This window comes from Typopeltis vanoorti, chromosome 22 (assembly GCF_054136105.1).
Source record: "Typopeltis vanoorti isolate ZY-2024b chromosome 22, IOZ_Tvanoo_1.0, whole genome shotgun sequence".
In the NCBI taxonomy this organism is placed as follows: Eukaryota; Metazoa; Arthropoda; class Arachnida; order Uropygi; family Thelyphonidae; genus Typopeltis; species Typopeltis vanoorti.
In genome coordinates this window covers 11,306,264-11,322,877 of record NC_143570.1, presented here as the reverse complement: position 1 = coordinate 11,322,877, position 16,614 = coordinate 11,306,264, and the positions used below count along the sequence as shown (strand labels likewise).

Sequence of the window (16,614 nt, the reverse complement as noted above, 5' to 3'; positions counted from 1 at the left end):
CCTGTTGAAAAGATGGCACTGTGGTCAGGGTAGACCTAATGCAGATATGGATGGAGATGGTCGGCTAACAGGTTTCTGTAGCGTTCACTATTGAGTGTTTGTGGGATGATAACCAACGAACCTAGGGTGTGCCAGGAAAACGTTCCCCAAGACCATAATACAACCTCGACCTGCTTGTTGAACCCCAACCGTGCAACTAGGAGATATGGCTTCATGCTGTTTGCTCCAAAAGTAAACCCTGTCATCAGTATAGTGTAACAGGAAACGAGATTCATCACTCCAGACGACCTTCTTCCATCTGTCGAGGGTCCATTGCCAACTTCCGTGTTGTTTGCGATGCCTGGACGTCATCATGGGTACCCTAGGTGGTCTCCGGCTGTGGAACCCCGGGCAAAGCAAGGTACTGCGCATGGTGCAAGTGGAAATGGATCGAACTGCCCCGTTGTTGTACTGGTGGGTAAGCCGTGTGAGAGACTGTTGCACGCAGTTAGTGAGATACCAGTCGTGACACCCGACGCCCACCTCTAGGATCAACCACACGCAGCTGACCAATGTGAGCCCTTTTGCTGGATGTCTATTCAGGGTTAATCCAGTCCTGGTATACTCTGTCCATTCTTCCGTTGCTCATAGAGGCAGAAGCGACATCAACCAACATCAACGTAGCCAGAAACATAAGGATGCTGAAAAGACTCTGGCTTAAGGTAAAACATCAGTTCGTTTATGGTGAGACGTGGTGACAGTGAAAGCGATCAAACTGCAGCAAGTGAAGCTCTTGTTGCCTATCATACTGTGCGTCACAGCCAAAGTTTTCGCGCAAATGACTGCTTGTCGATATTGATCAATAAAATTTATGAACTAAAATTTCCTTCAGCACGTATCAAATCAGAAGCAATAATTACCAAAGTTTTATCACCATACATATTGAACAATTTATCGTCTTACTTTTTCATGAATACAGAATATTACGTAACCCCTGTCCCGTTTTTGTCTCAAGGAAATATGATCAGCCTAATTCTGACTACAAGCGAAACTTTTTCCGACCACTTCGGGACTTCTATAAGCAGGACGTGGTCTCACACTGAGCAATGAAATTCATCTATGACCTGAATACATTCACAAACATCTAGGCCGAGTGGAGAGCGGATGCCCCACTCGGCCAGCCCTAATTTTTAATAGCAAATTTTCTTTTCCTAAAATTTGTTATTAAAAATTAGGGCACGCCTTTAAGCCCCATCGTAATTGGAACTTCAGTGCTATAACTTGCAGTCTTTAATGAAGTAAGTCCTTAATACACTACCGAGCCATTATAATACGAATCATATCAGTTCTTTCAATGATGTTCTTCCTTACACTTCATTAAAATAATTCATATTAACGTAAGAGGGTATATAAATAAAAAAAATTCATTTCATGATTTATGATTTATTCTTACCTACCTAAGAATTTCATTCTATGGAATTGCTCGGGTGTTCTACTGACTGAGCCTCCTCTCGGCATCATGGCAGCTTTGTCGTTTGTCAGGGCACAAAACATCATCTTCGGTGTCAAATGCATAAGTAAACTATGCATTACTGATACCAGATTTAAGGGGGGGGGGGGTTGCAGAATGAGTTCGTTTTAGCTAAGTGAAATTGCTATATTAGAAAAATTAAATCAACTTTTTTCTGGTTAACAAACTTTCGGATAATTATAAACTCCCACTCATGAAAGGTTGTAACCGTATACTGCTATTGGTGAGATGAAACTTTTTTCTATTTTTATGGCAGCTTCTTTTCATTTTTTTTCCTTTTCTTAACGTTAGACTGTGATGCTTGAGAAACCTGGATGATGAAGGCTCTCAATAGAAACGATGGAAGGAAGGTGACAGTAGAATAAGAAATAGCCGAATTAATGAAGGATAATCTCGCCAGGTATATCATTCAGGGAGATCATACCTGAGTGATGGAAATTAATAATAGAACAAAGAGAGAATTAAAGATCCAAATCTCCAGAATACTGCAAAATCTTGGTGTGAATATGTCGATGGGCTCGTACAAGTGTTGACAAGGTCGGAGAGAAAGGCTGTGTAAAGACGTCAGTATGGTTCCACTGCGGAACAGATCTAAGAGTAGGAAATTGTCAAGTGGGCAGTATCCGTTAGACGATGAGTTGTGATTAATATCTTGGAGAAGCAGGTTAAAGCTAGAATTCGGGAAGAGATGCATACGAATATGATCACGCTGTTAAAGAAGTGCCCATTTTTATATTATATACAAGGATTTCTGTCCTATTCCGCTAGAGTGACTCCTTCGGTCTAAAGCCAATTTCAAATTTGTTTCAACTTTATTTCATTGCTATAATATCCGCGTAATGCTTCATTATACACTGAATTTTTGTGTATTACTTTCTTCGTCTGTGTAGCCCAGCAATCTTTGTTTTTCAGTCATGTTTTCCACCGTTTTATGTTTTTCCAAACATTCACTTTGGATTTCACGAAAAAAGGCACTGACGCTCTCGATTTGATAATTTTTATTTCTAACGCTGACGGTGACCAAAGGATGATCCATGAATAAACAACTTCTTAACAAGAGGAAGGGGCCGACTCCTTTAACTCATCATAGCCATTGTTAACATGATACTGCTGGGTTTCAAAGTCGTTTAATGGGATATGCAGAGGAGAATAGCACATAAGTTGAAGTAAATGGGGATGGCAGAAAGCTATTAAGCATGTATAAGAGGATGGCTCACTGAAATGCTTCAGTGAGAAATGGAAGTGAGCAAGACAGAATGCAGCTGACCGATTGCGCGCTACGGTCATACTATCGGAGATAATTTGGAGGAGAGATATCCACTCGTTGACCGATGATGCTGGGAGGAAGGGCAATGATAAATAACTGAAATGACTACAAATCGGAACGTATACCATTTCTGTGTTGCAAAATATAATATTATACATGTAATGTAGTTTGGATTGTAAAGATTATAAGGCTATACTCTATATTAATTATTATAACGCTATACTACTATATTGAACGTACCGACAAATAATCGGCGAAAGTTTGTGACGGCAAATAATAGAATGTTCTTAAACGTCAATAAAATGAAGGAGCGAGTGCTGTATGGGAATTCGCTATTAAGAGGTGTGATAGTTGAGAGTTTAACGAAGTCGTACCAGCCGGGTGAGAACATAAAGGACGTCAGCGAATCTATTCGAGTGCAAAAACAAAGGGTGAAAGAGATGATAATCGTGGCAGGAACAAATGATTTGAAAGAGGACAAAATGGAAATGATAGAAGATGTGAGGGAATTACTTGAGGTAGCAAAAGAGAAGAGTGAGAGAGTTAGGATGGTGAGTATCTTACCACGGTATGACAGCGAAGTGTTTAGAAGGAGGGCCATAATTGCCAATGACTTTATGCGTGGGTTATGCATGGAGAGTGGTGTGGAATTTGTGAATGTGTGGAATGAGTTCGATGGGCGAAAGGACTTATATAAGATGGATGGGTTACATTTGAATGGAGTTGGTGTACGGAGGCTTGAAAAAGTGTTGATGAATGATGTGGCAGTGGATGTACAGACTCAGGGAAACTAGATTTATTAAGAGGGGGGGAGTAGATATGCAGACTTTAGGGAGGCAGTTGAGTGTATGAATGAGTATATTATGCCCGCGCGAGCACGACGGACAACAAATCAGAATGGGATAGTTAGTATAAGGCATCAAAGTAGGGATGGGACAAATGGGCTTCTGCGATTCATGTACACTAATGCCAGGAGTATTAGGAACAAGAAGGAAGAGTTTTTGGCCTTGGTTGGCACTTCCAGGCCACAGGTTGTTGGTATTAGTGAAACATGGCTGACAGAAGATGATAAAGCTAGTGGGATTGAATGCAACGGGTATAGCGTGTTCAGGAGTGACAGGGTGAATAAAAAGGGGGGAGGAGTGTTATTGATGATAGCTGATGAGCTGCAGCCAAGGAATATAGAAGTTGAACTGCAGGATAGAGAAAAGAGCACATTTGAGGCTGTTTGGTGTGAGATAGAATCTAGCAGAACAAAATATACAATTGGGTGCTGCTATAGACCAGGTGATGGAATAGATGGTGGGGATAGTATGCATAGGCAAATAGAAGAAATGAGTGGAAGGAGGGTAATTATTATGGGTGATTTCAATTATGGTAACATTGACTGGAAAGAGGAGAGGGCACATGGGAGGAAGGAATTGGATTTTATGTGGTTATTAAGGAACAACTATCTGCGGCAACATGTAGTGAAAAATACCAGGCGGCAGAGAGTGCTGGACCTAGTAATTGCAACCAAGAATGTGGCTGTAACGAACATGACCATGTTGCCACCAATTGGTGAGAGTGACCATAAGGTCATGACTTGGGAGGTGGTTAAAGCAGTGGAATTTACAATTAAGACAGGGTACATGTGGAATTACCGGACTGGTAAGTATGACAAGCTTAGGTGTGTGCTTGGCTCAGTGCCATGGCATGTAAAACTGCAAGGGCTGGATGTTGATAGTGCATGGGAGGTGGTTAAGAACTGTTTGCAGGAGGCAATGGTTGATTGTATACCAAGAGTCCGAATAAAAAATCAAGCAGGAGTTAAATGGATGAATAACACTATTAAGCTTTAGCTGCAAAAAAAAAAACAATTGTGGAGGGAATTTAAGGAGAAACGTGACCATCAGGCGCAGGAACAGTATAAAGCTCAGGCCAGGATAGTAACAAGGGTGGTAAGAAAAGCAAAAGCGGATTACGAAAGAAAATTGGCCATGCAGGCTAAAGAGAATTCCAAACAGTTTTTTCAATATGTTGCAAGTAAAAGGAAAAATGCTCATGGTAGAATAATCTTAAAAAATGCTGAGGGTAGGGAGGTAACCGAATCAGTCGATATTGTGGAATTACTGAGCGAGCACTTTGCAGGAGTATATCATCCAGGTGGTGACTTTGCAGGAATGGAAGAACCAACAGCTTATACTGGAATTGATGAATGAAGTAGAGGTAACTAGTTTATTACAGAACCTCAATGTCAATACATCTGTGGGATTGGATGGTATACCAGCTCGTGTCGTACGTGAAGCTGCTAAAGAATTGTCAGTGCCCTTGACCATTTTGTTTAATTTGAGCCTCGGGTCTGGGTCAGCCCCAAGGGGGTGGAAAGAGGAGAAAACAGTTCCGCTGCACAAAGGTGGTTCCAAGGCTGCTGTTGAAAATTACCGGCCAATCAGCATAGCAGGAATCATTATCAAGGTCTTAGAGAAAATAGTCAAGAGGAAAATACAAGATTGGATAGAAGAAAATGGGATACTGTATTGGGGACAGCATGGTTTTGTGAAGGGTAGGTCATGCCTCAGTAACTTGCTCACGTATTATAACACAATGACGGCTGAACTGGATAAGGGTAATGGGTTTACAGTGATTCTACTGGACCTTGCCAAGGCCTTTGACAGTATACCACATGGAACCCTAATCAGTAAACTGGAGCAGATGGGGATAGATATAGGGTTGGTAAGATGGATAGGAGGGTGGTTGAAGGAAAGATACCAGAGAGCGGTTTATTCAGGAGTGGAGTCAAAAAGACGGCTTGTGACTAGTGGAGTGCCGCAGGGCTCTGTTCTTGGACCACTGCTTTTCAATTTGTTCATCAATGATATTGGAAAGGATTTGAGAGGAAGTGTTCACTTGTTTGCGGATGATGCAAAGTTGGGTAGGGCAATAGTGAATGCAGATGGCGCCAAAATTTTGCAGGATGATATCGATAGATTGGAGGTCTGGGCTAAGGAGAATGGATGTCAATTTAATGTGGCAAAATGTAAGGTTATGCATTTTGGGATGAAAAGATTGGCGGCAGTTTACTGCATTGGTGGAACTGTGCTCCAGGAAATTGATGAGGCACGAGATTTAGGAATGTTGGTGGATAAGGAATTGAAATTTAGGGGACACATTGCAAAAGTGGCCAAATCAGCTCATCAAATCACTTGGTTGCTGAAGAATACGTTGACAAGCAGAGACAAGCAGATTATTGTTCCTCTGTATCGAGCCTTGATAAGACCCCATCTCGACTACTGTGCCCAGATTTGGTCACCTAGGTTTCTTCTTGATGGGGAGGAGGTGGAGAGGATCCAGAGGCGAGTGACCAAGATGATAGCAGGTCTGTGGAATGAACCGTATGAGAACAGGTTGAGGATTTGTGGGTTGCAAAAATTGGTTGATAGGTGGAGGAGGGGAGATATGATTGAGACATTCAAATTACTGAAGGGTTTCTATAAAATTAATTCAGAAGATATTTTTGAGAACAGGGCTGGTTGTGGGAGGACAAGGGGACAGCCATGGAAATTGGGCAAAAGTGTGGTTAGTAAAGGTGTTAGAGCTGGGTTCTTTACTTTTAGAGTAGTGGTTGAGTGGAATGCGCTCCCTGAGTCTGTGGTGGATGCTGTGACAGTGAATGAGTTTAAGGCGAGGTATGATAGATACTGTATGAATGTCAAATAGTTGTGATGAATATGATTTGGGGCCTCCCTCGATAAGTCTGATGACTCCCTGGAGTTGCCCGTAATAATGGTAATAGTAATAGTAATAGTAATAATTAATTGCCAGCCTGGTTGGCCCAGTGGCCAACCAGGCTGGCCACTAGTGGGAGAAGAATATCATGTAAGACCACCGACCCGCTTACCTGAGAGATCTGAGAGGGTTTGAAAGAGATTCATGTTTGGTCTCTAGAGGCAGGGTTCCCGGACTAGGTAAAAATGCATAACAATGCAAGAAAATATATATAAAATCAATGAAATAGAAAAAAATCCTTATCCCTATGTACCATAAATTTAAAAATAAACTTTTGTGAGTGAAAGCCACATGAAAAATTACGTACATGGGACTACACCGCACGAAACTGATGACTCTGGAGAAATGGGTGTGACAGTGGATTATGTGGTGCAGGGGACATGTGACTTATTGTAAAATTAGTACAAATAGCACAATGGTTACTTCATTATTTTACTATGAAAACAGATTAAGGAGCTGGGGATTACAAAGTTTAATAAATATATGGAAATAACGAGATATGAGAGAAACATAAATTACTAAAGAGATTTAAAGAGGACAAGCAATGGTGAAAATTTTCAGTATACATAATAAGAGAGGAGAGAGAGAGAGAGACGGGGAGGGCAACGGATGATTCGTGGATGTGTGAGAGTAATCAGCAAGAATGTAAAGAAAAGATTTTCCACTTTGAAGTAATGAGTGGTAAGTGCACGATGAGTGAAGGTGTAAGTTGCATTCTGTGGGTATATCGATATTACTCGGAAAGAAAGCAATGACAAATTTAAGGAATATCTTTAAAGATAAAGATATTAGCCTCGCAACAAAAATCAGAATCGTGAAAGCAATGGTATTCCCTGTGGTACTGTATGCATGTGAAAGTTGGACCTGAGGAAGAGTGAAAGAAGGAAGATAGATGCATTAGAATTATGGGTTTGGGGACGCTTACTAAGAATACCATGGACTGCAAAGCAAACCAATAAATCAGTGATAGACAGAATAAAGCCAGATTGCTCCCTCGAAGTTATGATCATCAAGCAAAAATTGTCATTCTTTGGACATATTATGAGAGCAAATGACAGTCTGGAGAAGATGATGATGCTTGCTAAAGTTGATGGAAGCAGGAGAAGAGGAAGACGAAGAATTAGAAGGGTGGATGGAGTTAAAGAAGCAGCTGGAATGCGCCTGGAAATTCATCGAAAACGACTCGATGGAACATAACAACAACATCGATATTATACCTCCCCCCCCCCAAAAAAATAGATTTAGTGTTCTACAGAAACCACCCGTTAGTTTTCAATTTGGGACAGTTTTTTTTGGGGGGGGGGGGGGGGTAGATAAACTATGAAATGTAAGAGCGTCTTTGAAAAGCCCTTTTGGAAATTTTAAAAAGAAAATTTATTTTCTTTTTAAAGTCTGCGAATTCATTTTGCCTAAGGAAAAATCCAAATGAGGATTAATGACAAGCATATTTATTTTTGCATAATTTTAAAACTATCTTTTAGACTGGATGCTGGATGAAGATATTTTACCTGAAGCAATAAGAGATTAAAAATTGCAATTAACATTAAGATATGTGTACGTAATTCTTTTTTTTTTTCTTTCTATCAGTTTCCATTTGGAACTCACGGCCTTCTAGCTTATAATATTCTCAAATGTGAAACGAGTAGTGTGTCAGATAATTAGAACAAGATTAAGTTCTTCAGCATTTCCGACGCTGAATGCCAACTCCCAAATGAGTTTCCGAACACCCGTTTCCTTTTGGCATTTTGCGGCAACACACAGATGTTCGTCTTGGGGATTTTAATGCCTTGTCTTTCGAGTAAGGCAGAGACACATAATGCCGGAAGCCGCTACTGTTTTTGCTAGAAGTATCGTTAATGCTTCGCTGTGAATATCACCTGTCATTAAATGCAATCGGAACGGGAAATTTGTAAGCCTGCTGTAAGTAATGATATCTGATCGAAAAGAATGAGACTTTGCTAAGAAATTGGCTTAATTATATTCTATAAGTGAACAATTAATAAAAAAAGGAAAATAGTCCTGAAGATTACGGTTTTTTTTTTCCTTTCTTTACTTCTTCTTCTGAAATATGGGAAAACAAGCATTATCTACTAGAAATACAACTTACGGATTTGTTTACTATGGTGGAAGCTATGGCTTAAAATCTGCGTTTAGTATATCCGATGTGTATTTGTTTACGAATGTTTATCATATGTATATCATGCATACATACGAGCACTATACCTGCTCAATGGGATTTCGGCTTGTCACTATTCATGAAGCGAAATACTGCGTAAGTACTGCATGACGATGGGTATCGAGACAAATATGCTGACAGTCGAATGATTAATAATATTTGTTGCATAAACTAAAATACACATTAGAGAATATTAAACTCAAATATGAAAACAGACTTGAACGCTAAAGCTTTAAACACTATAATATATTACACTACTAAACTCCATCACTACAAAATACACTATACATCTATACATCAACTGAGTGAAAGAAACCTAACGATTATGTGTGTGTGTGTGTGTGTGTGTGTGTGTGTGTGTGTGTGTGTGTGTGTGTGTGTGTGTGTGTGTGTGTGTGTGTGTGTGTGTGTGTGTGTGTTAAAGATACCAAGCTATTTTAAATATAAACCTGGTTTTAATCCATTTCCCAAGTAATCAAACAGACAAGAAAGTGAAGTTTGCGCCTGCAAGTAGTGCAAGTCTGGGTGACCCGCACATAGTGCAAGTCTTAGGCAACTCGTAGTAAAGGTGGAATAAGATCTGATCACTATTCTTAGTATTTACCCTTAATGCAAAGCACATCTCCTTGAGAAGATGTATGATGCTATGTATTAAAGGCAAGGGCCACTACCAATACGGGTTTCGACCTTTGAATAGATGAGGCGGGCTCTAAAAATAAGACGATCCCGAAAGATCGCCCCCAACTCAGCGTTGTTCCACTCAGTGACAAGCTCACCCCATCACCGAGAAGAACTTCTCGATGGTTCCCCATTGTCAGGCTCACCCCAACGCCAAGCAGAGCAATAATCTCAGCGGTGGCTCCACTCAGAGACAGGCAAAACCTATCCCCAAGCAGAGCCTCTCAAATCAGAGCCAGAGCCGCACCAGTTTCGACCTTTATTGAGGTCTCATCAGTCAGAGCCAGGCTTAGAAATACCAAAGTTTAATATTTATACAGAGCTTATAAATATTTTACCACGAAACCGGTCTGGGTAGTGGCATCTAGCCTTTAATGCATAGCATCATACATCTCCTCATGGAGATGTGCTTTGCATTAAGGGTAAATACTAAGAATAGTGATCAGAGCTTATTCAACCTTTACCACGAGTTGCCTAAGACTTGCACTACTTGCAGGCGCAAACTTTACTTTTATATATATATATATATATATATATATATTAAGGATACCAAGTAATTTTATAAACTTGGTTGTTTTTTTTTTTACTCCTTCTCCCAAGTAAGCAAAACAGTTAAGTTTGCGCCTGAACGTAGTTCAAGTCTAAAGGTAGTGCAACACCAGGGCAACTCGTTGTAAAGGTGGGTAAAGCTCTGATCACTATTCTTAGTATTTCCCATAATGTAAAACACATCTCACTAAGAGATGTATACTGTTATACATTACGTGTGGGGGTCACTACCCAGACCGGTTTTAACCTTTTTTGAGGTCTCCTCAGTGAGTAGCTAGACCCTGAAATACCAAGGTTTTAGTAATATAGAGCCTTATGAACTTTACCTATACCTATACAAGTTGCTACAAAGTGCTTTTACTTTGAATAAAAAACTCTGGATGAGAGAAAGATGTCAAAAGTTTTTTTACCTTGGGGATAATGTATATTAAGGATACCAAGTTTATAAAATTACTTGGTATCCTTAATATATATTATCCCCAAGGTAAAAACTTTTGACATATATATATATATATCCTAATAGATCATTATTAGGCATTAGCTGAAAGATGTTAGGAGCTTCATGTACATCTTGAAACCAAGCCGAGGCAATGGATAAGATATGAGAAGTAAATCAGACGTGACTCAAAGATGAGAGTACTTAGAACATGGATATTCACATACACTCTCCATGGATGTGAGATATGGGTAATAGTCAAAGACTCTGTTAAAATATTAGTATTCGAAAGAACATGCTGTAGAAAATGATATCGAATTGGATGGATGCAAGAAAGCAACGGACAAAAACTTTAAAGAAAAATAAATTGGAAAGATAATTCAGAAAACCTGTAGGATGAATTACAACAGGGAGATATGATGTTCGGTGTTCGGTAGAATGGACGGCATAAATAGAAGAGGTTGTCCTAATCAAGGGTATGTAGATAATGTAAAAGAGTGGTACGGAAAGAGACTGCAAGAGTTGAGACAGCTCGCAATGGACAGGAGGGGAAAACAGTGAAACTGCATCAGACATAGCAGGCATTGGACTGATGAGCCATGATAATGATATGCTGAGTTCAGCGTTTAACCTAATGATGTAGAAACATAAGGAAGTAATTGTTATCTTCAATGATCTAGCATTTCATAAGAATGGAAGTAAGGATGATATATCTATTTTGCTGTTTAAAAAAGTCTTAAAGAAAGATAGAAATAGTAATGTAGTAATTTAAAACTGTATTTCATGAGCTATATATTCCACAAAATATGAAAGAAAATGAGAGATCGCATGCCTGATTCAAGTCAATTCAGAGGACTGTGGATATTTATTTATGTAAAATATTTTGTAAGATTGTTTTTTAATTTTAGGAATTATTTTTATTTCATAATTTATAATTTTCTTACAAATAAATTAAAAACTGAATCGGTGAAATTTTATACATGTAGTTTATTCAATCACAAATATCCATTGCCATGGTTGATTATAGTCCTCATTAGCCAACCAGGTTGGCAATCTGATGACGACGATGGAAGCTTTACGCTTTAAGAAAAAAAAAAAAAAAAGAGGTTGAAGATCACGATGATGATGCATATGGAAAATAGTGCCATGATGTTTCTTCTGCTTTGAAGAATTTTATTATGAAAATATGCTTTGTATAATAAATGTCTGATTACGAGAGCCTGTGTAGCTCAGTGGATGTAGCGTTTGCATACCACAGCACTTGGCCTCACGAAGGAAGACTTGGTTTCAAATCTAGTCGGTGACTAGAGGAAATTTTGCTAAGCCTTTTTTCGACCGGTTCACGAGTTAGTCAATCTCTGGCACGGGCAAGCGGATTTTTTCTCCCGGATACTCGGGTTTTTCGTGCCGTAAACTCAAGAACATCGACCGTAGAACCCACATTATTTCAGACATTAAATATATTGTGTTAGGGACCACGAGATGGCAGCATTTGTTGAGCCGTCTCTTCACTGCGTGCCGCTTAATTAATGATTGCCTTGAGTCAGCTATTTCGGATTGGGTGTCAGTGGAGAATGAACCGCCCACTCAGTCTCCAACACACACACACACACACACACACACACACACACACACACACACATATATATATATATATGCAACATGGATACTCAACATGGATACTTAAGCTGCAACATGGATACTCAAGTCCGTCTTTGGTGTCTGAAAAGTGGAACATCTTAAACAACAGACGCCAATATATGTCGCCAACGGAAGAATGGACAAAGCTTTAAAAAATAAGACTTAAAACTTTAAAAAATATGAAATTTAAACCGCCGTCATTGAATAACAAAGCCCTGGGTTAGCATACAGGCCCAAACGAAAACTAACATTACAGCAAAATATACGCCTCGTCTGAGACGCGCAAGTGTTGCCAACGTGTATTTTTTATTTTCTCTGAATAAATCACTGCAGATATTGATATTTAGTATCGAACAATGCGACTCCATGGTTATACAAATTACTCTTATCCATAATATTGATATACGACTATAGGTTATGAATAATAATTTATGATTGACCAATATTAAAGTATATTTATAGTTTTTATTGAAAACGGGACAAAATTGACATTTTTATTAAAACGACGGGACGGCCAGGAAATACGAAAAAAAACGGTACTGTCCTGTTCCAAACGGTGCGTATGGTCAGCCTAGTTAGAATAGTTTCCAGATTATCTAACCCTTTACCGTCCCACGGTGCTGATATAGTTAAGCGTCTTCGTAGTGCAATTGCAAGAACAGCGGGACATTCGATCGGGAAAGGCCAAGGTTTGATTCTCGTCGTGACGAGAGGAATTTTTTATATGGGCTTTTTCAATTGAAGGTCAGTTAACCGGTCTCATACGGTTAGCAGGGTTTTTCATGTCGCATACAGGCAAATAGGCCATGAGAACATACACAATTTATATACAAAAATACAAATGATGGTGGTTGTCGGTAGATGGCGTTGTGCATTGTAGTTGGAGGATTAGGTAGGTGAGCTGGGTGTAGTGGAGTAACGTGCCCACCCACGATGAGCCCTCTTGGACTCCTTGGAGGTGTCACACATATTAATTATAATAATAAGTTTACAACTTTTCCTGGGCTAGATGCACATTAAACACACACACACACACACACACACACACACACACACACACACACACACACACACACACACACACACACACACACACACACACACACACACACACACACACACACAAATATATATATATAATTGTCATTATCTCTAAAAAAATCTCGGATTCCGACTTCCACAAGTAAACAGCAGAATTTACCTTCGTTTACGAGACACACAAGAGATAAGTGGGATCCTTCATCCAAAGGACCTATAACATCTTCAAGAATATTTCCTTGTTGGTCTGTAATTATCGGTTCTCCTATGGGCACTGTTTAAGATAAATAAACGAGATTATAAGAATTACATGTAATATAACTGATCAAGAAATACATCCATTAGAAAAATTTAAATATTTGCTTTGTTTTTCTCAAGAGGATCTTTCAAGTTTTTATATTCATGATTATTAATGTATTACGCGTCATAGGTTTTTAGTGAAGTTTTCAGCTAATCACAGCATATCGTATCTATTCTACAAATTTTGCAAATGAAAAGTAATGTGATGAATACCGTTTCCTTTGAAACAGCGCAGAACATTACTAATCTTTATTGGTCTTCGTGCACTAGCAGCTTCTGCTGTAAAATCAAGATTTCCTTGCCTCATTTTCTTGTCTTTGCCGTTCTCATAATTCTGATTACTATACTGACCTTTATGATTATTGATCTCTGAAAGATGATCAAATACAGATCTAATTACTAAAAAAAAGATAATCTACCTTGGAGATTTTAACGTCCATAATTGATACTGTCTCTGCCTTTTCTAATTTCACAAACTAAGCTGGAAATTGCAGTCGGTAATGTAACACAAATAGTTCCACAACCTATCACAATACCATATAATTCGCATCATTTTCCCGAACATTCTGGATTTTTACTTAACCAGCTTTCCTTCCAAATACCGTGATGTTAGAGTGAATGGCGTATTTGGAAGTGTATCTCCTCTTGGCGGTTTTGATCATTACCTTGTCCATGTTTATTTTTATATAGATTGTTCTTCTTCCAGCCAGCCTCGGCCTCTTATTCTAACACTAAGATCAAATAACTGAAATTATTCTCACAAACTTCCGAGTATCTGCAGACTATTGGTTGGACACTGATGTAGACAAGGGTGTTGTCTTTGTTTTCACAACTCATTCTGATTTTGAATAAAAACAGCGTTGACGGTCTGTTATGTTGCAGCTCGCCCCTAAGGAAATATGAATAAAAACATTTTCTTTCACAGACATTGTAAGGAATTTTGAATCCAGAAAGAAGCTGAAAGCTCTAAATGCAAATAATAAAATAGTCTCTGTTGCTATGACTCATCCTCGTAGCTCCGATAGGAACCTTGTTGAGCCTGTAGCTAGTAACCCATTCGCTAGCCCACGAATATGACACGCTATTGAACTTACAGCATTTCGATTTTTCTCTGCCCTATAAATAGATTTGTTGTCTGTATTCTTTTTGCTTCGATATATCAACTTTTTTATTCGGGTGTTCGTGTGGCCCTAAGCGTTTTCTCCATCTGAATTCAATCAATAATTCGACTTTTAGAGCACAAGCAATAGACAAGAAAAGAAGAGAAAGGCAACAGGAGAGCGATCTGCCAGATGCACTATTTAGTCTTCAGCTTCTATGGTAATAAGCGACCTGATGATCGCATGAATGGAGATAAATGGAAACAAGACAGGATAATGTTTCTCAAATAGTGGTTAGTAAACTCCAAAGGATTCTTTACTAACTGTACAAATACTTTGTACAGTTAGTAAAGATATTCTACAAAGGGCAAAATAAAGTATTTATACATAAGCATTCTCTATTTCTTATCAAATGGATTTACATATTTTCATTTGTGTTTATTTGAAGATAGAATCTTTACATTTCTATCAGAGCAAATAATTTTATGCGTGTTATTTATTTATTTATTGTTGTTATTGTTATATTTCATAGAAAGAATGAGTACTTGATAAACAATATCGTAGCAGAAATTAAAAATATAACACACGCAATAGAAATACAGAAAACAAAAGCAAAAGAAGTAATTATAGTAAGTACCAATGACTTAACAAGCAATAAATTCAGAATGAGGGAGGATATGAAGAGGTTGTTGGAAGAAGCGAGATTGAAGAGCGAGAATGTAAAAATCGTTTATATATTACCAAGATATGATGGAAATGAATTACGAAGAAGGGTTATGATGGCAAATGATTCGATGCGCAGACTTGGTAGAAGGAAGGGAATGGAAGTTTTTAGATGATTGGAGTGAGTTTGAGGGAAGATAGAATTTGTATAAGAGGGACGGCCTACACCTGAATGCGTTTGGTATCAGGATTCTTGAAAAACTAATAACTGGTATGAAACCTAAGAGAGTCAGGGAAACTGAATTCTGACAGAGGAATTCTGTGTTCCTCCGGTTAGGATCTGTCAAGGATGTATAACGATGTCTACATAAGTAAGGAACTAGATAAGAACAAAGATCTGCAAGTCATGGCCGGTTTTATCATTAGGCAAACTTAGGCAATCGCCTAGGGGCGCCAGATTTTGCTACATAGTTCGGGGGAAAATTACAACTTTCGAAAAAAATTAGTAAAACCCTGATTAATAATAAAAGACTGAAATAAGTCAAGCCGTCCTGGTGCTCGCTGATGATCCTGCATTATTTCCGCCTTTCTCTATTTCTTCACTCCCCTGCTCTTTGTATACGTAACCTCAAGTGCAGAGATTTTGCCGGTATCGGTAACAAATTCAGAAAGGAGGTTCTCGAAATTAAAACTTACACTCGCTCTGCGATGACTCAGGAACGACTCACTCGTCTAGCAATAATATCTATAGAGCATGAAATTGCATCTACCATCAATATAGATGAATTAATTTAAAACTTTGCCAAAGCAAAAGCTCGAAAGATTAATTTTTCATAATTTTTGTATTTAAAATGTAATAATTTTCTTGCTAAGCAGATATTAGGAGTAATAGTAATCATATATGTATACAAATGCATTGGTTTTGATTAATACATTTTTTTTAATGTTCATAATGATATTATTTTTATAAATATCCACTTGTGTAGGTGTACGTGTGCTTGTGTGAGCATGACAAAATATATATAGAGACAATATATAGGGGCGCCTAAATTTTCTTTGCCTCGGGGCATTAGATACTCTCGAACCGCCCCTGCTGCAAGTTGTCGAACTGTGTCATGCAGACCACAGACAACAGTATATAAAAGAGCATGCAGGTAGCTCATTATGTCTATACAAATGCTAGTAGTATCAGAAACAAAGGAGTAGAGTTTATTGCCTTGGTAAGGAACTCATATTGTAGGCATTAGTGAGACCTGGCTTTCAGAAGCAGACATACTAAATGGTTTCGTGTGCGAAGGGTAGAGTATTTTTAGGAAGGATGGATAAGTACGAAAGGAGGAGCGTGCTATTATCGGATGTCTTGAATACACTTAAAATGACCATTAACAGTTAGAAAACTAGTAACAGTTTTTCATGTGGCAGTGAGTTTGAAGTCATCTGGTGTGAGGTGGAGTCTGACGAGATTAAATAGATAGTGGGATGTTGTTA

General features: G+C 38.7%; 1 protein-coding gene across 1 annotated transcript in view; it reads right to left on the bottom strand.

Moving 5' to 3' along the window:
• The window catches only part of LOC150094156 (nephrin-like), a 113,585-nt gene that overhangs the window by 54,833 nt on the left and 42,138 nt on the right, over positions 1–16,614 (bottom strand). The window contains exon 2 of the mRNA XM_090412412.1: positions 13,227–13,337. Coding sequence (XP_090268538.1) covers positions 13,227–13,337 — 111 coding nt within the window. The remainder of the gene's footprint in view (positions 1–13,226; positions 13,338–16,614) is intronic.